The sequence below is a fragment of the Platalea leucorodia genome (genome assembly GCF_965183815.1).
Source record: "Platalea leucorodia genome assembly, chromosome: W".
Classification (NCBI taxonomy): domain Eukaryota; kingdom Metazoa; phylum Chordata; class Aves; order Pelecaniformes; family Threskiornithidae; genus Platalea; species Platalea leucorodia.
In genome coordinates, this window is record NC_138859.1 from 4,954,369 (window position 1) to 4,974,801 (window position 20,433).

At 59.9% G+C, this 20,433-nt stretch overlaps 1 protein-coding gene across 1 annotated transcript; it reads left to right on the forward strand.

The window, feature by feature from the left end:
• Positions 1 to 14,537: 14,537 nt before the first annotated feature.
• On the forward strand, positions 14,538 to 19,494 carry LOC309601709 (PHD finger protein 24-like; the record flags this gene model as incomplete). The annotated part of the gene is given in 8 exon segments (XM_082334874.1): positions 14,538 to 14,906; positions 16,926 to 17,111; positions 17,598 to 17,676; positions 18,141 to 18,343; positions 18,629 to 18,795; positions 19,036 to 19,050; positions 19,052 to 19,120; positions 19,236 to 19,494. Coding segments are annotated over 8 exon segments (1,347 nt in total).
• Positions 19,495 to 20,433: the final 939 nt, after the last annotated feature.

Genomic DNA, 20,433 nt, shown 5'->3' on the forward strand with positions numbered 1-20,433 from the left:
TTGGGTGGGTGTCAGAGCCCAGCCAGGGGATGCCAGGATGGAGAGGAGCTGGGCAGAGGCACTCAGATGCCACAGCAAGGGCCATCCCATGAGACAGGATGCCAAAAAGGCCACGTGTCACCCTCAAAAACTGTGTTTCCTTGTATGTCACCCTTCCTCCAACCTGCCTTCCCCTCTCCCTGTCTCCCCTTGACATGGCCTCCTGCCTTGACATCGTCCTCCTTTGACTAAAACCTGCAAAAATGTGTTGTGCTCTGGGCTCCAGCATGGCTCAGCATATAAAATTTTGATCCATTAAAGGGGTTTGCAGGGGAAGCTGGGTGAGCAAGAGGGGGAACACATATCCGCCTCCATGGCCCCCGCCTGGGGCAGCTCCCTCACCTGCACCCCACCAGTCACTGCCAGAGACAACGGAGGTGGGCCAGGAGGCAAGGGAGGGCTCATGCCATGCTGATGCTGGCAAGGAAAAGCAGCCCAGAGCCCATCCAGCTGGGCAGGAGGTGCTGGAGAGGCCTGATCCAGCTCACAGAAAGGCCAACAGCGGCAAAGAAGTGGATTTGGAAGGAGACTGGGACACAGCTGGGGAGCAGGGGAGACATGCAACCCAGCTGCAGAAAGCAGGGCAGGCACATGCCAGCGGGCACCAGCACTGCTGGGTGTGGGGGTCCTGCCCCATACCCCAGGATGACACCAGTTTGAGGATAAACATGGGCCAGACCCTCTGAGCTGTAAGATCTGCTCCACATCACCCCCCCCCTCCCCAGCCAACTTTTCTCCCTCCTCCACCGACCTGCCACATCAGCTGGCTGTACCACTAGCTCAGCCAGCGCTGGGAACAGCAGGTCCCCGGGGCCAGCACCCACTGCCTGTCCCCGAGCTCTCTGCCCAAGGACACAACCTGGGCCCCCTTGTCTCACAGCCCTCCCCTCACCCACCAGTGCTGAAGAAACCTAGACAATCCTACCACCAACAGTGCCTCAGACAGACTCCAGGAGTCAGAGGCATTTTCTTTTTCCCCAAAAAGCCTCTGAATCCCAGCAAGAGCCGTTTTAATCAGGGCTTTCTTCCCTGCGGGACTCCGCACGGCATAATGAAAGAGGCGCAGACAGCCCTTTTACTGTCCCCTCCCATCAACCCTCTGTTTGGCCTCATCTCCTTTTTTTGCCCCCCCTCTGCAATTCAAGCCTGCTTGGTAAATGTTTGAAAGTGATGCTGATGCAGTTGGTATGGCAACGCCAGGCTGGGGCCCTCGTCTGAAACCCCAAACACACAATTAGCTAATTAAGAGGCGAAGAGGGGGGGTGGTTGTGTGTCGGGGCTCTGCTGGTCTGCAGAGTTGTCCCTGCTCACCCCATCAGAGGTGCTTGGTGGTCTCCAAGAAGGGTGAGAGGCATCAAGTCCTACAAGGGGCTGAGATGCAGCCCAGGGAGCGTGCACAGATCCCCATGTGGGTAAAGGACTGGGTTTCCAGACTTGGAGATGCTGGGGACAAGCCTTTGCGTGAAGCCTCCCAATAGGATGCTGCAGCATGGGAACAGGGCTGGTGCAAAGTGCCATGTGGCTGGGGATGTTGGAGACACCAAAAGCAACATGGTGGCTGCTGGACTCGCTTGCAAGCACCACATCCCTGTCTAAACAGCAGCACCCAAGAGCCTTGCGTAGTCCCTGGTTTGGGTGCGAGCCTTGCCATGTCCCACCTTCACAGCAGGACAGGACCCAGGCACATCCCAGGGAGGTGCGATGGTCAGATCTGGCGCTCCCGGGTCTGAGCTCCACTGGGCCACGTTCCCCTGGAGCCAGCTGGGCTCTGCACCTGCCTCCAGCCCCGGGGGCTGCGTGCTTGCCCCCAGACTCCAAAATGGGTCCCAGTGGTGCCCTCGCCGGCAGAGCAGAGGTATTTGAGCAGGCTTCCTCCTCTCCTCTCCTCTCCTCTCCTCTCCTCTCCTCTCCTCTCCTCTCCTCTCCTCTCCTCTCCTCTCCTCTCCTCTCCCACAGCCTTATTGCTCATAAAGCAGCTCAGGAAGGCAGCAATCATCCCCATGACAGCCTCAGTTAATGAAGTCGGCCTTCATTAGGTATTTCCATTCCACTTGAAAAGCTCCTCTATGAGGATGCTCGACTGGCCTGCGGCAGAGGTGGCCCCACCAGTGGAGGGCGCAGGGACGAGTGATGCTGCAGGGGGGCAGCCACGCTGGTGGAGCAGGGAGAGGAGACAGAGAGGGCTGCCTGTGCCTCCCTATGGAAACAAGTGCGCCCCTTGCAAGGCACTGTGGGGCTGGTGCTGGGATGCTGCGGTTGCAAACCCATACCCTGCACCCATCCATGGTCCAGCCCCGGCGCTCCCTCTATCACCCCAGCCTCAGCCCTTCTCTCCAGCCCCAGGGCTGATCCTGCTCTCCAGAGCCCTGCAGTGCAGTCCCTGCACCAGGCTCCACTATTTGGGCACACCCGTGTTCCTGCTTAGGGCAAGAGGGTACCAGTCCCTGGAGAGCCATGGGGTCTGGCCTCAACCCTTTCTGGGGGCTGGCAGGTGGAAGACAGAGGGCAGGCTGGGGGAGGGCGGCTGCTTGCTGGGAGCTGGCTGGAGTGAGGGTCATATTTAGCTAATGCCTGCAAGAGTATGCCTAGATTAGAGAGTTCTAAAGTGCTCAGCTATTATCTGTCCAGAGGGAGCATCTTCGTCTCATCAGGGCCAGGCTTGGCGAGCCACCAGCTGCAGCGGCAGAGTCAGGAGCTGCAGCTGCTCTGCAGGGACATGCCACCCCCAGGAAGGGCAGCCCAGGGTAAGCCCAGGAAGCTGTCCTGGGGGAACACCTTCCCACAGACCTGAGACCCCAGGGCATCCCTAACTGTCAGAGGATGTGTTGTTGGCTTCCTCTTGCCTGCTCTCATCTCACTGCTTCCCTCACTCCTTCCCCCCTTGGGGCATTTTGGCACCCATCCGCACTGTCAGACCATGTCCTTTCTCTGCACCCCCTCCCCAGGTACTGGCACTGGTCCCCACCAGCTTTTTCCCCTTATCACAGGGGTGAAGGAGGCTCACGGAGGAGCAATGTGGGTAAATGGCCGCACGAGGCAGCATGGTGCTGAGCACCTCACACTCTCTCTGAGGCTCCCCAGAGCCCAGTCTTGTAAAGGGAAAAGGGAACAGCCAAACTGTGACTGGGTCCACAATGGCTTTGTGGAACAGCAGCAAGGAGCAGACAGCAGCGCACAGCCAGGGGCTCACCTGGAGGTGGACATGTAAGAAGATGGATGGGCTGGATGCAAGCTGGATCACCTTCCAGCAACTGGAGAAGCAGTGCCTTGTCTGCTCAGGGCTGCAAGTCCAGCAGATCCGGGGCTGCCATGGCTCAGCCCAGCAGACATGGGGATGCAGCGGTGAGGCAGGGCTGTGTCAGACACCGGCAAGGAGGAAGCAGTGCTCAGCTCTGCACCAGGCCAGGGCTCTGGACAGAGCTAAAACCACCCTGGGCAGCATAACATGCTTGTGCCCTAGGAGGGGAGACTGAGTCAAGCTGGACTGGGAGCTCAGCCCAAATCTGCATCTGGGTGAAGGAGAGGTGCCTCTTCCCCATGCAGCCCAGTGCCTGGCCCTGCTCTGGCTGGGATTTCCGCTGCTGCCTGCTTCACTCTCCAGAGCAGATGGACAGACCTCAATTGCAAACTCCCAGGTCCTGCAGAGCTGTGGGGCTGAAGACAGCTTTGTTAGGCAAATTCTTCTCTGGGCTTTTGTACTGGGGGATTTCTGGGTGCCGGGTAAGCTGCTGGGGAGGGAGCAGAGTCAGCCCTTGCACCTCAACAGTGTACACAAGGCTGCTTGGTAATTATGTCTTGCAAGAACTCTGTACTCCGGCTCCGAGATGGGAGGGAAAAACTCAAGGCAAACAAACACGGTGCCACAGCCACAAGGCATGCAGCCAGCATTCGCGGTGTTTTAACCGACTTCAGGTTCATTATGGTTTGCATATGCAGGGAGAAGACACAAAAGGCCAAAGCTCAATTAGGGTTAACACTGGCCAGTTTCGTGTCAGGCAACAAGGCAGGCTTTTTTAAGTATGTTAATAGCAAGAGGAGGTCTAAAGAAAATATTGGACTGATACTTGTTGAAGATGGTCACCTGACTAATAGGGATGAAGAAAAAGCAGAGGCATTCAATGCATTTTTTGCCTCAGTCTTTAATAATACTGATAGACCTTAGGCTGCCCGGTCCCCTGAGTCGGAGGACCACGAGTGTGGGAACAGTGACTTTCCATTTGTGGACACTGAAATTGTAAGGGACCAGCTGTATCAGCTGAATGTTCACAAGTCCATGGGGCCTGATGGGATTCATCCCAGCGTACTGAAGGAGCTAGCGGATGTTATGGCAGGACCCCTCTCGATCATCTACCAGAGGTCTTGGGAGTCTGGGGAGGTCCCTGCTGACTGGAAGCTAGCCAGTGTTATTCCAATTTACAAGAAGGGCGTGAGGGAGGACCCAGGGAACTACAGACCTATTAGTCTAACCTCAGTGCCTGGAAAAATTATGGAGAAGGGTATCATACTGGGTACTACTGAAAGGCATTTAAAGGACAATGCAATCATCAGGCACAGTCAACACAGGTTCACAAAGGGAAAAAGTCCTGTCTAACTAACAATATCCTTCTATGATAAGGTCACCTGCCTAGTGGATGAAGGGAAGGCTGTGGATGTAGTTTTTATAGATTTTAGTAAAGCTTTTGATACTCTCCCTCACAGCATCCTTCTGGACAAGTTGTCCAACTGTGAGATGAGCAGGTTCACGGCGCACTGGGTGAAGAACTGGCTGAAGGGCAGAGCTCAAAGGGTTGTAGTGAACGGGGCTACATCTGGCTGGCGCCCGGTCACCAGCGATGTTCCTCAGGGCTCAATTCTAGGGCCAGTCCTGTTCAATATTTTTACCAACGATCTGGACACAGGAGTTGAATGCACCATTAGCAAGTTTGCTGATGATACCAAACTGGGAGGTGCTGTTGACTCTCTTGAGGGACAAGAGGCCTTGCAGAGGGATCTAGATAGATTGGAGCATTGGGCAGTGATTAATGGGATGAAATTTAACAAGTCTGAATCCCAGATTCTGCACCTAGGATGGAGTAATGCCAGGCACAAGTATAGACTGGGAGAGGAGTGGCTGGAGAGCAGCCCTGCAGAAAGGGATCTGGGGCTGCTGGTCGACAGCAGGCTCAATAGGAGTCAGCAGCGTGCCCTGGCAGCCAGGAGGGCAAACTGCGTTCTGGGGTGCATCAAACACAGCATAACGAGCCGGTCAAAAGAGGTGATGATCCCTCTGTATTTAGCATTGGCGCGGCCTCACCTTGAGTACTGTGTGCAGTTCTGGGCCCCACAATTTAAAAAGGATGTGAAGGTCCTTGATTGTGTCCAGAGGAGGGCAACAAAGCTGGTGACAGGGCTGGAAGGCATGTCCTGTGAGGAGCAGCTAAGGACTCTTGGTTTGTCTAGTTTGGAGAAAAGGAGGGCAACCTCATTGCTCTCTACAGCTTCCTGAGGAGGGGAAGTGGAGAGGGAGGTGCTGATCTCTTCTCCCTGGTATCCGGTGATAGGACGCGTGGGAATGGTTCAAAGCTGCGTCAGGGGAGGTTCAGACTGGACATTAGGAAGCATTTCTTTACCGAGAGGGTGGTCAAACCCTGGAACAGGCTTCCTGGAGAGGTGGTCGATGCCCCAAGCCTGTCAGAGGCATTTGGACAGTGCCCTTAATAACATGCTTTAACTTTTGGTCAGTCCTGAAGTGGTCAGGCAGTTGGACTAGATGATCGTTGTAGGTCCCTTCCAACTGAAAATATTCTATTCTATTCTATTCTATTCTATTCTATTCTATTCTATTCGTTACCTCCCAGCTGCTGACGGGGGCCAAAGGAGGGGCCGCATCCCTGCTGGGCACCATCTGGCAGCTCCTGCTCAAATCACCCTGGCCACCGAGGGCAGGGGGAGAGCCAGGACCTGTCATCCTTGTCCCTGTCCCCGTCCCCAAGACTGCAGCAAGGTGAATGTGGGGAGCGAGAGTCACAGAGCAGCCACAGCCCCCTTAGCAATTTACAATGGCATTGGCACTGCAGCCCTCACACCTGGGAGGGAACACTGATGGAGAGAGGGGTGGAAGCAGGGAGGTGTCAGAGGCAGCCCAGAGCAAGGTGCTGCTCTGGGGAACTGGCCCCTCCAGGGAAGTGGGTCAAACCCTTTGGGGTGGGGGGCACAGGGCCGCAGCCCCCCTCCACCATCAGGCTTGGGCTGTGGGGACTGATGGCTGAGCTGCTGGGGTGTGGGAGCACTGGAGGACAAATGCATCAATGGCCAGGGGTGTGACAGGTGGTGTCAATGAGCTGGCCTTGATGGTGGGAGTGTGATGGACAACCGTCAGCATCATGCACGGAGCCTGCATTGATGACCAGGGGTGTGACAGACAGCTACCGAAGAGCTGTTGTGAATGTCCAGGGGCAGTGGTAGACAGCCATTGGTGGACGGGATGGACAGCTGTCATTGGACGTGAAGGATGGCCATTGGCAGGTGACCTTAGGAAGTGCTGCCTGCAGCCAGCGTCAGAAGATGTCCCATTTGGGTGGCAGTGGAGAATGGAATCATGTCTGCAGCTGGGATCAGGTCCATCGGTGGGGTCCTGAGCCCCTTCCCCTGTGTGGAGCCCATGCAGCCTGAGGGCACGGACTGGGGCAGCCGGACAGAAACAGGCATGACCTCCCTTACTCGCAGGCTCACTCCTGCACCACTTATTCCTGATGATGGGCAATGCTCTGCCATTCCCTGCCTGCAGTTTTACACGGCAGTCCATCAGGCAACTGTTTTTTATCCCATTTCATGCTGATTTTGGCATCATCCTCCCCTCCTGAACCAGCTGCCATGAGGTATGCTGATGCCTCTCCAAACCCTCCCCGCAGTGCATCAACACTATTATCTCCATCAGCCAAACTTGTAATCTCCTGAAAAAAGATATCTCGCTATTTTGACAAGTTCTCTTTTCCATCACCCCCCACTGACTGGCAGAAATACCGGCTTGCACAGGCACCCTGCTGCTGCTGTTCCTGCTTCTTGACAGGCCAAAAGTTCAGCTCCCCCCCCCATCAAAGAGCAAACCCTTTGCCCTGCAGCCCCACGGGGTGCTGGTGGTTTCAGGGCTGGGGGCTGAGCAGAAGCCAGGATGAGTCAGGGCGGCACGGGGCAGTGTTTCCAGGCAGCAGGCTCCAGAAGCAGCCACAGATGGTGAGCCCACACATCGCATTGCTGCAGCAGCCAGTGACCTACACACAGGCGTCATGCGAGATTTTGGGGAGGGAAGGAGCTGATGAAAATGCACATTCCCACTGCAGCTCAGCTCTCACCTCCACCCCTGCAGCCCTCCCCTGGTAGCCCGGCACTGACGCCTCTGCCAAGAGCTTTCCCAGCCTGTTGCTGTCGCAGCCGCTCCGATGGGCACTCAGACATGCTGTGGCTTTTCAGAGAGGAGTGTCAGGACAGTGGACTATGTCTTCCTTTTCCCTGGAGAGTGCGAGAGCATCATGCATCCTGCACAGGGTGGAGGCTGCTGTATGTCCCTTGCAGAAACGGATCTGGGCTGCAGCTCTCCTTTGGTGAGACACCATACGCGCTGGATGGGCCCTGGTGCACCCAAGGGCTGGCGAGGAGCTGCCATCCCCCAAGCTCAGCCAGCCCCATTCCATGGAGCCTTGCTGTGGAGGAGACAGCCTGACCATGCTACAGAAGGGACCGCAGAGCACCAGGGCAGATGGCAGTGAGACCCCCCCCCCCCAAACCCCTTGGCAGCTTGAGCAAGAGCAGAGCTAGGGCTCCTCCTCATCTTTGCTGTATCCAGCCTAGCCAAGGGGCAGGGCAGCCCTGCAGCCATCCCCACTGCCCAGGCCCCTCTGCTCTAACCTTCAGCACTAATCCCAGGCCTGGCTGGAAGCTGCTCCTAGGAGGGCTCAGATGCCCTAAATCATCCCCAGGTACAGCTGGCAGCTCTGGAAGGAGAAAGCACAGCCTCCTCAGCCAGCAGTACCCCATCCCAGGAGGGTGTCAGGGGGCTGAGTGACCATCTCCACCAGGCCAGTGTGGGGCAGCTGAGGATGCATATGGAGCAGATATCCCACCTTCAGAAGCACTACTTTAGTGCTGCACCCTCCTCTCCAGGCCAGCATCTTCCCTCCTGCCCCATCACCTCCCTCATGCCCTCTATGAGCCCTGAGCCCTGCAGCAGCCCTGCAGCGTGCACCTGGGTGACATCCAGTCCTGGGGACCAGGAGAACCGAAACCCCCAGTGCTGCATTGCACTGGGTGCACAGGGCTGCATGTAGCCAGAAGTCACATTGCCCCCGCTGCACCACAGTGCGGGGAGGACAGCCTGCCTGCAACGCTGACCAGCAGGCAATGGGTTAAAGCTGCCGCAGGTAGCCTGTGGCTGGGGCTCCTGGTCCAGGGAAGACCTGGCAGGGGAGACCTTCTCGGCTCTGCTGATGCAGCCCCAGCCCCCATAGTCCTTGATGTTGTCTCGAAGAAAGGCAGTTCAGCCCCAGGGCCAGAGGAAACACAGGGAACGCTTTTATTGGTATCTCCCAGCCAACATCAGCTCGGTTAAAAAAATGCTTCATGTCTCAGAGAGCTGTTTAACACAACTCAAGTGGCAATTGGTACAGGGACAGCAAACTAGGCTGCATCTGCTCAGCCCCAGTCACAAGCTCCCTGCTTCCTCCGTGTGTGTGTGATCAAGTGCGTGTGCGCATGTGTGTGCGCTAGACACAGGCATCTGCTCCCAGCATCTCGCTGTCTCCTGCATCCTCCGGCAGCAAGTGCAGGGCTCTGGCTCCCCACGTACCAGCTTCACCGCTCCATCCCTAGGCAGGGATTTGCACGCAGGGCACGGGATGTGGTGAACACCCACGGGTGGAGAGGGGGTCGTGGCCAGAAGCAGCAGCAATGGACATTGTGTGGACAGCTCTCTAGGGCTTGCAGTCCCAAGACAAACCCTGACCCTGGTAAGTGTTTTTTTGCTGCTGTTGGCACTTTGCCCAGTGTGTGGTGTGGGCTGGCCACACATCGCGACACCCATGGGTGGGTCCCCCCACCACCCCCAGGGTCCTGGTGCTGGGAAGGGTGACCAGGGCTCCTGGGATGGGGTGCCTGGGAGTGGGGATGCGGACAGGGCAGGAGGATCCTGCCCAGGTGTCAGGGTCCTGATGTGGGTGCTGGGGAGAGGGCCTGGGGAGGGAGACGAGGAGAAGTGGGGAGCTGGGCGGGAGCCGTGTCTGCTGCAGAGGAAGGGACTCTGCTGTCATGGCATTTTCATCCCCCTCTGGGAGATGGAAACATGTGACACCTATAAAAATCTGCCATGGTGCAGCAGGATGGGCAGCCTGATCTGGCAGAGAGAGCAGCCACCAGCTTGGTGTCCCCAGGAGGGGGATACAGCACAGCTGGGGCTCTGGCCACCCCCGTAGAGCTCCCTGCAGGGCCCCGCAGCCCTGCAGAGGGTGGGGAGGGTGTCACCAGCCACAGACCCCTCTGCCCCGCAGCAAGCAGGTCACCTCGCAGTGGCAGCCCCAACAGTGCCTTGGTCCCCACATGCCATCTGACAGGGAGAGGGGACAAGGGGGTGCCGCTGGACCCCTCTAGGCATCCCCAGCCAGCTCAAGGAGGTGGGATGTGGAGTCCCCCAAGCAGAGCCTGCTGATCGTGCTGCCCAGTCCCCCTCACCTTGTGGCAGCTCCTCCCAGCTCTGCTCAGTGCCCTTCAGACTGAGCCCCAGGGCCAGGCAGCTGTGGGCCCTGAGGTCCCCAGGGTGTTGCCCCCATCAGCACACTGTCCCTCTGCCACCAGGTCCCTAATGCTGCTCCCCAGAGGGCTACAGCTCCGGGACTCTCCCGGGCACAGTGCTGGGGGGGTAAAAACACCAGGAGTCTGGCGAGGGCCGGGAGGAGGCCTGGCCCATGTGGAGCCCATGGGGACCAGGCGCATCCTTCCCCACCAGCCAGGGAGCCCTGGAGGGGGTCCTGCTCCTGGCAAACCCCTGCTGCATATCCTTGAGAGTGGGTGCAGGGGGTGCCACAGACCCTGCTCATGGCGTGCACCAGCCCAAGTGCCCACCGGCCCTTGGTTTGCTGGCAGGGCTTTGCACTGAGGATGTGCCGTGGGGCAGGTGAGCATAGCTGAGTGGGGGGCAGGCAGGGAGGCAACAGCCAGCCCCTATGGATCCACAGTCCTGCCATGGTGCTCCGCACCCTCAGCTCCTTGTGACACCGCCACAGCCCACCCTGCACCCATGGCCCCTGAAACACACCCATCCTGCACCCCCAGCCACCACCCCACACCCACAGCTGCTGCAACATCCCTGCACCCAAAGCCACCACCCACGCCATGCCTACAGCCACTGCAACAACCCCAGCCCACACACCCCCCAACGGGCTGTAACACCCGCCCCGTGCCTCCAGCCACACCGTAACACATCCACCCTGCGCCCACAGCCTGTCCCTGCCGCATCCATCCTGCGCTCCCAGCCACCACCACTGCCCCCACTGTGCTGCGATACACCCACCCACGCATCACTCACTGCTGGCCTCACAGCCAAACCCAGCGCCCCGTAACCCCCAGCACAAGCCACGGGTGCTGATACCTCCCCACTCCCGCTGCCATGGGGGACAGGAGATTTTGGAGCCATGTGGGGACCGTCGGCTCTGTTTGTGTTGGGATGCTCTGCCCTGCTTCCTCCTCCCAAGGTGCCTCCGTGCTGGCTGCCAGCCCCATCCCACCAGTGCCACCATCCTCCCCCAAGACAAGATGATCCCCATGCCAACTGCACCAGCCTTGCCTCTGTGCCTCAGTTTCCCCACACAGAGAGCTGTGTGAGGCTGAGAAAGATGAGTCCATGGGTGCTAGGGGGATGAAGTGCTTTCTGGCTCAGTGTTTTGCTGCAGGGACGAAGTAGCAAGGAGCATTTCCCCATCAGAAGAGTGCAGGGAACAGGTGCTGCCTAGGGGACAGGGCAGGGGTGCAGGGGGTTGGAGCAAGGGAAGGGAAGGGGGTAGGAAGGTGCCCACCACCTTCTGCAACAGCCCCTGGCACTAGCAGTGCTCAGTGGAGCCAGGCATTTGCAGGCAGCTCTGGCCCGTGCCCAGATTTAGCTCCTCCACGGGGGCGACCTAAAAATAGCCCCCATGTTGGCACCTGGCAGCAACATCAAGGCCCCAGTGCCTCAGGCCAAGGTGAGCCAGGCGGCGGCACTGGGTCCCCAACTGCTGGGCACCTCAGGGGGTGGCCAAAAATAGCAGCGGAGACACCTTCCCCTGGGGACACAGAGGCTGCTCAGGTAGCTGGGCTGCTATGGAGTGAGGGTGCCTCTGCCCCACCCCCACCCCCATCCCCCCTGCGTCCAGGGGTCCCCAGGAGAGGGGGGACCCTCTGAGCCTGGCAGGACCCTGAGCCGGGGCCAGGGTAGGTGTGGGGGTGATGTCCCACCCCGCACAGCCAATGGGTCAAGCAGGACATGGAGGAAAGGGGGTCCTGGAGAGTGCAGAGCAGGTTTGGGGTATCTGGGGAGCTTTGGGGCCTGTGGAAAGGCAATGGGGTCTGGAGAGGGAGCTCAAGGTGAGGCCATTCAGCCCCTGGATGTGCAGGCAGGGTCCAGCCGTGCAGCACTAGCAGGGACAGGGAGGCCAGTGGGGCTGAGAACAGACACAAGCTGCGACAGGAGTGACAGCCTCCAGACTCCATGCCAGGCACGCAGCAGATGGTGGCACTGGCTGTGGCAAGAGACACTCAGGGTGGCCTTGGGAGAGGACAGTCACCATGGACTGGAGACAAGGAGACGGGCTGGGATCCTCCAGCAGCAGTGCGGGGCAGGAGTGTGACTACGCCATGAACACACAGGGGAACCTCATTTTTGAGGGATTACAGCAGGCCATTCCTTCGGCTGGGGCTGCACGGCTAGAAGGCGCGTCCCCTGGGTGGTGGATAGGGGATCCCTCTCTGGAGGGTGCACCGGATAAAATTGAAGAAGGTGCCGCGAACCAATGCAGTCTAACGGAAGGCCACCCTGACAGAAAAACCACTGGCCCTCCAAGTCATGGGGGTTGGGCAGGAGGCCAACTACCTCCTCCCGGAAAAAAAATAAAAAAAAAAATAAAAAGTTGCAGAAACGATGAGCATCAGAAATGGCGGGGATGGAGAAAATCGGTAACGAAGTGAGGAGGAGGAGATGGAGCTGGATCGGTTGTGTCCTGAGGGGGAAACCGACGGAAGACTGCGCTGTGGCCCTTGACTCCAGAGCACGCAGCCGCGGACCGATCGAAGTGGAAGAACGATGTTCGCGCCTTGTGTGCCTCCTGGCACTGAGAGAATTCAGATCAGATTCAGACAGCAGGCCATTATGCCAGTCACCCCGCTGCTGCCCAGGCTGCCCTGCTGCACTGCAGGGTGGCTGGGGATGGGCTGCCCAGAGCCCCACGATGCTGCGGGGAGATGCTGCCAGCACGCTGGGGATCAGGAGCACCAGTGTGGCTATTGGGGAGACTGGTGCACCGAGAGTTGGGGCCCACACCCCTCTTCTGGCTTTTCTCCATGAGCCCAGCCCCACTGTGCCCTCTCCTCTCTGCTTCTACCCAAGCCTTGGGCAGGATGAGGCCAGGATCTGACCCATGCTCAGTGATGCAGGGACCTGCAAAGGCAGCCCTTGGGGGGGATCTCCCTGCGGTGCCCCCAGCTCGCTGGCTTGCAGGCAGAGCTGCAATGATGCCCAGCAGCAGAGCTGATCCTGCCTGAGGCTGATGGGATCCTGAGCTGCCCAGGCAGGGAGTGACAGTACGGCAAGGCAGCAGGTGTCATCCCTCCCACCAGCACATCCACAGAGATGCTGTTGCTGTGGCTTGTACATGTACCTCCAGCTCTTCCCCGCTCCCACCTTTGCAAAGCCCCAGGAGCTGCGGCACACTGGGTGCCAGCCCCGAGCCAGGCATGAGGGCCAACAGGTGCAAATACCCCTGCCCGCGCGTGCCTGCCGCAGAGACCCCCGCACACAGGACAGGGCCCCACATGTGTTGCACAACTGACTCCACTCATAGGAATCTGCACACAGATGGTCCTGCGGAGGGGAGGGAGGCTGGGAAATCACATTGCGTGTGTGTGGTGGTGTTTGGGTTTGTATGTCCATGCATGTGTGTGAACAGAGCCTGCACAGCTGGGGTCAGGGGGTGAGGGCAAGAGCGTGGAGCTGGGCATCTGCAGGTGTAGGGACGAGTGAAGGGCCATGGGCTGCCGCCTGCCAGCATGCTCTGCTCGGCACTGCTGATGTGGGGCAGCTGTAATTACCCTGCCCAGGCTCCCTGCCACAGCAGTGCCTGCAGTGCTGCATCCTCCCACAGCCACAAGATCCCGGCGTGTGCACGTGTGCTAATTATCCCGATACCTGGGGACTTCCCTGCTGAGGCTGACAGGGCCAGGAGATGGCTGCTCCTATGTCCCCCCTTGCACAGGCAGCAAATGCCACCCACTGGTCCCTGGGTACCAGCTGGGAGCTCCTCTTGGCTGCAACATCTTCCATAACAGAACCCCAGCTGGGCATGGAGGCAGTGCTGGGACCCACGTGGGGTGATGTTGTGCCCCACACCACTGGAGGCTAAATCCTGCATCTCCCTGGCTTCAGCCCACCCCATCCTCAACTTTTTCCAGCCCGGCATCATGTCCACCCCCATTGAGATGGAGCCTGACCTGCTATTACTGCTGCTGTTGTCCTCCCCATTTTACCCCAAGATGATCTTCCCTTGGCCCTGCAGCTAAACCTCCTTCTCAGGATCCATGCGCCCCAAACCCATGCACTGCTCCCCTTCCCTCCTGCAGCCTCGCAGCTCTCCCACAGCTGGCCCAGCCTCTCTGCCTGGCTCCTTGCTGCGAGCCAGCCCCGACTCACGTTTCGGGGTGGGATGCAGGATGCCCAGCGATCAGGGCAGCAGCACACATGAGTGCGTGAGCCTGAGCGAGAATGGGGGTTGGATTGAAATTTAGGGAAGGTAAGAGACCCAGCACCAGCTCTGCTTTGCCCCAGTCCTGGGCAGAGCTGCAGGGAGGACACCTCTCACCCTTGGCTGGCCAAAGAGGCTTTCTCCAAGGCAGAAAGGAGATGCACACAAGAGGCAGAGTTACAGCTGGTCCCAGCCCTCTGGGATTTACTGGTCTGGTGTGGGAAGGGCCTGGAAGCATTTCTTGTTAAGCTGAAGTCTACAGAGCAAGGATGGGTGAGGCAGGGTGCCCCCAAACCAGTTCCCTGCTTGCTGTCTGCTCCTCCACCAACAGTGAGACCCCCCATGGCCATCATGGATGACCCCAGCGCCAGCTTGCCAAGGAGTCTCCATTTCTCCCTGCCCTGAGCTGCTCCCCATGCAGCTGGGAGACAGCCACTAGGACACCTTTTTGGGGCCAGGGACATAGCTTGGTGGTGCGGGGTGGAAAGCAGCATTGCACCCCAAGGTCTTAGCACTGAGCACCTTCCTCCTCCCCACAGAGCCATGGGGGTGCTGATGTCCAGGCGGCAGACAGTGGAGAAGGTGCAGAAGGACAGCTTGGCTGTGTCGGCCTTTAAGGACAGGCTGCAGGAACAGCCACCAACATGGCAGCAGGCAGAGGTGGGGGGCATGTGCCGGGGGACGTTGGAGCAGGCAGTGCAGGAGGGAGAGGAGGAAGTGTCGGTGGGGCCCTCCCAGCTGGAGGAGAGCAGCACCAGCAAGGCAGCCTGGGAACGGCTGCGGGACGGCCAGGGCTTGAAGCCGGAGGAGTTTGACCGAGCCAACAGGTTCACGCCGCCCACCTTCATCTGGCCCAAGCAGGAACTGCACGATGACGAGCCCCTGGACATCAGCCTGGAGCAGCGGGAGCAGGCGAGTGGCCAGAGCACAGGGATGGGGCGGGAGGGACAGGGATGGGGCTGGAGATGCACAGGGGAGATCCCAGGGGATGTGCAAGCGTCCCCGGTGCTTACCAGGCAGACAGCCTCCCTGGGCACAGCAAAGCTCCACAGAGGCGGCTCAGTGGGGCAGGGGGCCAGGGGCCAGTCTGGGCAGCTGGAGATGCCACGCAGGGAGGAGGGTGCGACTGGTCAGATGTGCCCTGGAGGGAAGCCGGGGTGTCTTGGAGAGGAGTGGTCGCTGCTGGGCACAGACAGCTCCAGCTTTGAGGGAGAGAGGACCATCTGATCTACGTGTTTGTCAGCCTACAGCCAGCCAGCCTACGACTCAACCCATCCATCCACACCTGCAACCCTTACAGCCCAGCCCATCTACAACCCAACAGCTTATCCACTCATGCCCACAATCCTACAGCCCACCCATCCACACCCACGACCCTATCCATCCATCCACCCATCCCCTACAAGACTACACCCCAGCTCACCTTACAGTTTATCCATCCACACCTACAACCAGCCAACCCACAGATCAACACTTCCACCCACCCACACTACAACCCTAAAGACCAGCCAACCTACAATCCCACAGCCTGGCCATCCACACCTACCACGCTGCACCTCAGAGAACCTACAACCCCACAGCCCCACCAACCCTACAGCCGGACCCATCCATCCTCCTCTAACCCTAACTGGACAGCAAGGCAGCCATAGAATCACAGAATCATAGAATGTCCTGAGTTGGAAGGGACCCACAAGGATCATCGAGTCCAACTCCTGTCCCTGCATAGGACAACCCCAAAATTCACACCATATGTCTGAGGGCATTGTCCAAATGCTTCTTGAATGTTGTCAGGCTTGGCACCGTGACTGCCTCCTGGGGGAGCCTGTTCCAGTGCTCCACCACCCTCTGGGTGAAGAACCTTTTCCTAATGTCCAGCCTAAACCTCCCCCAGCAGATCTTCCTGCCGTTCCCTCGGGTCCTATCATTGGTCGTCAGGGAGAAGAGATCAGCGCCTGCCCCTCCTCCTTCCCTTGTGAGGAAGCTGTAGACCGCAACGAGGTCTCCCCTCAGTCCCCTCTTCTCCAGGCTGAACAGACCAAGTGACTTCAGCTGCTCCTCGTCCGGCTTCCCCTCTAAACCCTTCACCATCTTCGTGGCTCTCCTCTGGACACTCTCTAGTAGCTTTGTACCCTTTTTGTACTGTGGGGCCCAAAACTGCACACAGAGCTCAAGGTGAGGCCGCACCAGTGCAGAGTAGAGCGGGACAATCCCCTCCCTCGACCGGCTGGCCATACAGTGCTTGATGCACCCCAGGACACGGTTGGCCCTCCTGGCTGCCAGGGCACACTGTTGGCTCATGTTCAACTTGCCGTCGACCAGAACCCCCAGATCCCTCTCCGCGGGGCTGCTCTCCAGCCTCTCGTTCCCCAGTCTGTATGTACATCCAGGGTTGCCCTGTCCCAGGTGCAAAATCCGGCACTTGCCCTTGTTAAACTTCATACGGTTGGTGATTGCCCAGCTCTCTGATTTGTCCAGATCTCTCTGCAGGGCCTCTCTGCCCTCAAGAGTGTCAACGGCTCCTCCCAATTTTGTGTCATCAGCAAACTTTGATAACAAACCTTCAAGTCCTGCATCCAAGTCGTTTATGAAGATATTGAAGAGCACTGGCCCCAAGATGGATCCCTGCGGAACTCCGCTAGTGACTGGTTGCCAGCCTGATGTAACCTCATTTACTATATCCCTTTGAGCCCAACCCGTCAGCCAATTGCACACCCATTGCATTATGTGTTTATCCAGCTGTATGCTGGCCATGCCCTGTACAACCCCACCACCCATGTATTCCCTACACCAGCCCCACAACAAACCCACCCTTCCATCCCCTCTGACCCCCAACACCCATCCCCACCTGCAAAGCACTGCCCTGAACCCCACCTTGAGAAGCCAGCCCCCTGCCCACATTGCCTCTCTGAGCAGCTGCCCATCGCTCACCAGGTCCTCAACAATGAAATGTGCGAGATCTGTGAGGTGTGGACGGCTGAGAGCCTCTTCCCCTGCCGCATCTGCAGCCGGGTGTACCACAATGGCTGCCTGCGCCGCATGGGCTACCTGCAGAACAACAGTGCCATGGAGGTGATGGAGACGGCACACACCGAGACGGGCTGGAGCTGCTACTACTGCGTGAGTGCCTGGGGTGGGGGATGCCAGGCTTCTGCTGGGTGATGGGTGCTCCTCAGGGAGCTGTGCCCCTTGCAGACATGAGCAGAGTCCCACATTGCAGACTGGTCTGGGGGCAATGGCGGACCTGCTGCTCCCCCGCTCCTGCCACCCACCTGATGGGGAGTCACCAGAAGACAGGGGACAGTGGCCCTTCACCACCTCCTCACCCTGGCAGCCAGCCCCCCAGCACCTTGGTGGGGGACATGACACCAGGGGACCCACCACTGGGCATGTGAGGAGCTGTGGCAGAGCTGGAATGGTGCCCAAAGCCCAGGGGAGTGAAGCCACCCTACTGCAGCACCCCTGGGTGACACAGCACACTGCCCCTCTCTGTGTGCCCACACCCGCACATCTTCAAGGGATCCCAGTGCCGCAGGATGACCAGGTGCTCACGCCACCCCCACCCCATGCCTTTGCCCCATGGCTCCTCTCTGCCTCCCACCCCAGGACAACCTCAATCTCCTGCTGACGGATGAAGAAATGTACAGCCTGATGGAGATCCTGAAGCAGTGCAAGATCTTTCCAGGTGTGGACCCTTCCCATGGCGGGCCCCAGACACGGTCCCGGCCCCCAGGCCGGGTGCTGCTGCTCCAGGGTGGGGATGTTGCCTCTTCCCTGCCTGGCGGGAGGTAAAAGCTCCACTAAGGCTGGCAGCTGGTGGGGCCCCCATTAGTGCAAGCAGAAGCAGGGAAGGGGAGGGATGGGGGGGAGAGTGCACGGTGCTCCCGGGGACCTGGAGAAAGGCTGAGCGCCCCAAATTGCCGTGCCTCTGAGCCACCCTGCTTCACGTCACCAGCCCCAGGTGATGCACGAGGCACCTTCAACCTCCCCGGCCCCCCCTGAGAGTTGCCCCCTGCCCTCTCCCTGCGGACCCCCCTCGCTGGGCTCTCTAGCAGGTGCCAGCAGGATGCTCCTGGGGAGGGACAAGGGTGGTTGGGGGAGGCGGGTCCCCCCTCCCTGGGCACCACGCAGCAAATCTGTCCCCCACAGAGACCGGCCTGACCCTGGACAACTTCCTGCACTACAAGCACTTGGTGCACAAGCAGCAGTTTGAGCAGCCCATGGCAGAGGCCCAGGAGGAGCAGGCAGCCCTGCAGTTCTCCGCCCTGGACCCCAACAAGAAGGGGCACATCAAGTGGCATGACTTCCTCTCCCACGAGTCCATCCAGCTGCTACAGAAACTACGGCCACAGGTACAGCCGTGGCAACCAAGGCCAGCACCCACAGCTGTGGCAACCATGGCCATGGCACCCAGAGCCAGCTCCCACAGCTGGCAATCATGGCCATGGCACCCAGGGCCAGCTCCCGTGGCCAGCACCCATGGCTGCAGCACCAGGGGCTGGCTACCACAACTGGCACCCATGGCCATGGCACCCGGAGTGGCAGACCCCCACGACATTGGGCATGGGAGCGGGGGGTTCCCCACGTCCCAGCCCCCCCACTGTAGGGTGAGACTCTTCCCCTCTCTGCCTCCCCAGAACGCCCTGCTACAGCTGCTGACAGCCAAGGAGCGGGAGCGGGCACAGACAGCCTTCCTAGCTCTCGACCAGGACAGCAACGGCTTCATCAGGGAGGGTGAGTGCTGCTGGGCCTGGCACGCCTGGTTCTGCAAGCACCAAAAGGAGACACTGTCCTGCAACGTCAGGTATGGGGATGCCCACCCCATGGGGGGGGGTCTGGGGCGTGACATCCCTGCCAGGGCTCCCGCCACAGCCCCAGCACCCACCGAAGGGGCTCAGCATGCAAATGGGTGTCCCTCCTTTTCTGCCACCTCCCCCTCTACAGCCCCACAGCCCTGCCCTGGCCCGGCATGCCCTCTTTCCCCAGCTGCTGCTATTTGAGGTGCAAGGAGGGGGGATGATGGGTGCCTTCCTCCCCCCTGCAGCATCAGCCATGTAGGGCCCTGCTAGCAGTGGCAGCAGCAAGAGCCAGGAGAAGACCCCACCAGCCATGGAGCAGGAGGAGGCCAGGTGAAGCCGGGGGTGGTTTGGGGGGGGCGGGGTCACCCCCCCATTTCGGAGGACACACCAAGGGAGCAGTGGTGTCAGGGGGCAGCCAGCTGGTGAGCCTGTGTCTGCCCCGCAGGCCCATCAACTGGCCCAGCTTCCTGTGGGAGAACGTCGCCTACATCCTGGCTGCCCGCCCCAACAGCCCACCTGCAGCCCCCGGCCTAGCCCCCACCCGCCCCGCAGCGCCATCTTGGGCGGCGAGATCTCTCCCGCCGCAGTCGTGCTGCCACAGCGACCTGCCCTGCCCCTCCATGGGCAGAGCCGGCTGCCGATTGGCTGGCGGGGAAGCGACCGCGCTGCCCTCTCCTCCTGCTTCCACTTCGGATTGGCCGTGAAGAGGATGGATGCCAGGCTCTGATTGGCTGAGGGAGTAGGTGTGGCCCCGGGGTCTCTGATTGGTGGGGGGAAGTGCGGAGGGGCAAGGAGTGGCTCCACTGCCCTCGCACCCCACAGGCTCTGCTGTGGGGAGGGCTCCGGTGGCCACGGATGCCGTGGGGCACGAGGGGCAGGGAACTCGCTGCCCCCACGATCTCCAGCCCCACAGCACCCCTTCACCCACCAGCACCCGAAGCCACTGGGGACCTGTCCCCAGGGACCACCCAGACAGAGCAGGGTCTGCCCCCGAGGAGAAGTGGGGCTTGCTCTGGTCCTGGTCCTGGGTCTGGGTAGTTATGGGGTGAGAGTGGAGCCCGGAGCATGAGGCAGGGGCAGCCATGCCCCCTTCCCAGCCTCTTGCAGCGCAGTGGGGCAGCATGGCTGAGCCTCTGCACACCACCGGCAGTAGCACCTGGGAGTCTGCAGCAAGCGCCGGCTCAGCTCATTGGCAGTGTGAATCCTCAGGGGGGGAACGTGGCTGAGCCCCACTTGGCCTTTTCTACATCCCTGCCCAGCTCCAACAGGGGTCAGAGCCCGGTAGGTCCGTCCTCGCATCCGCAGCTTGTGGATGTGTCTTGGGAGAGTGTTTCCCGGCACGGCTCAACCCTGCCCTGCTGGGGTCCAACCATTTAATGCCAACAGCGACAGTGTGGGAAAGTGTATTGGGAACAGGAAGCGCCAGGAGGGGTGAGAGGGCAAGGTCGGCTGCACAGGAGCGCTCCCCTGCGTCCCTAGTCTGTCCTCCATCCCCCCCTACCTCCCCGGTCCCGCGGGATGCTCTCTGCCCATTCGGCATTCCTGTCACACTCCAGCCCCGCTCACTCCTGCTTCCTCCCCAGCACGGCGAGCGGGCATCCCCACCTCACCAGGGGCATTAGTACTCGGGGCGAGGAGGAGGA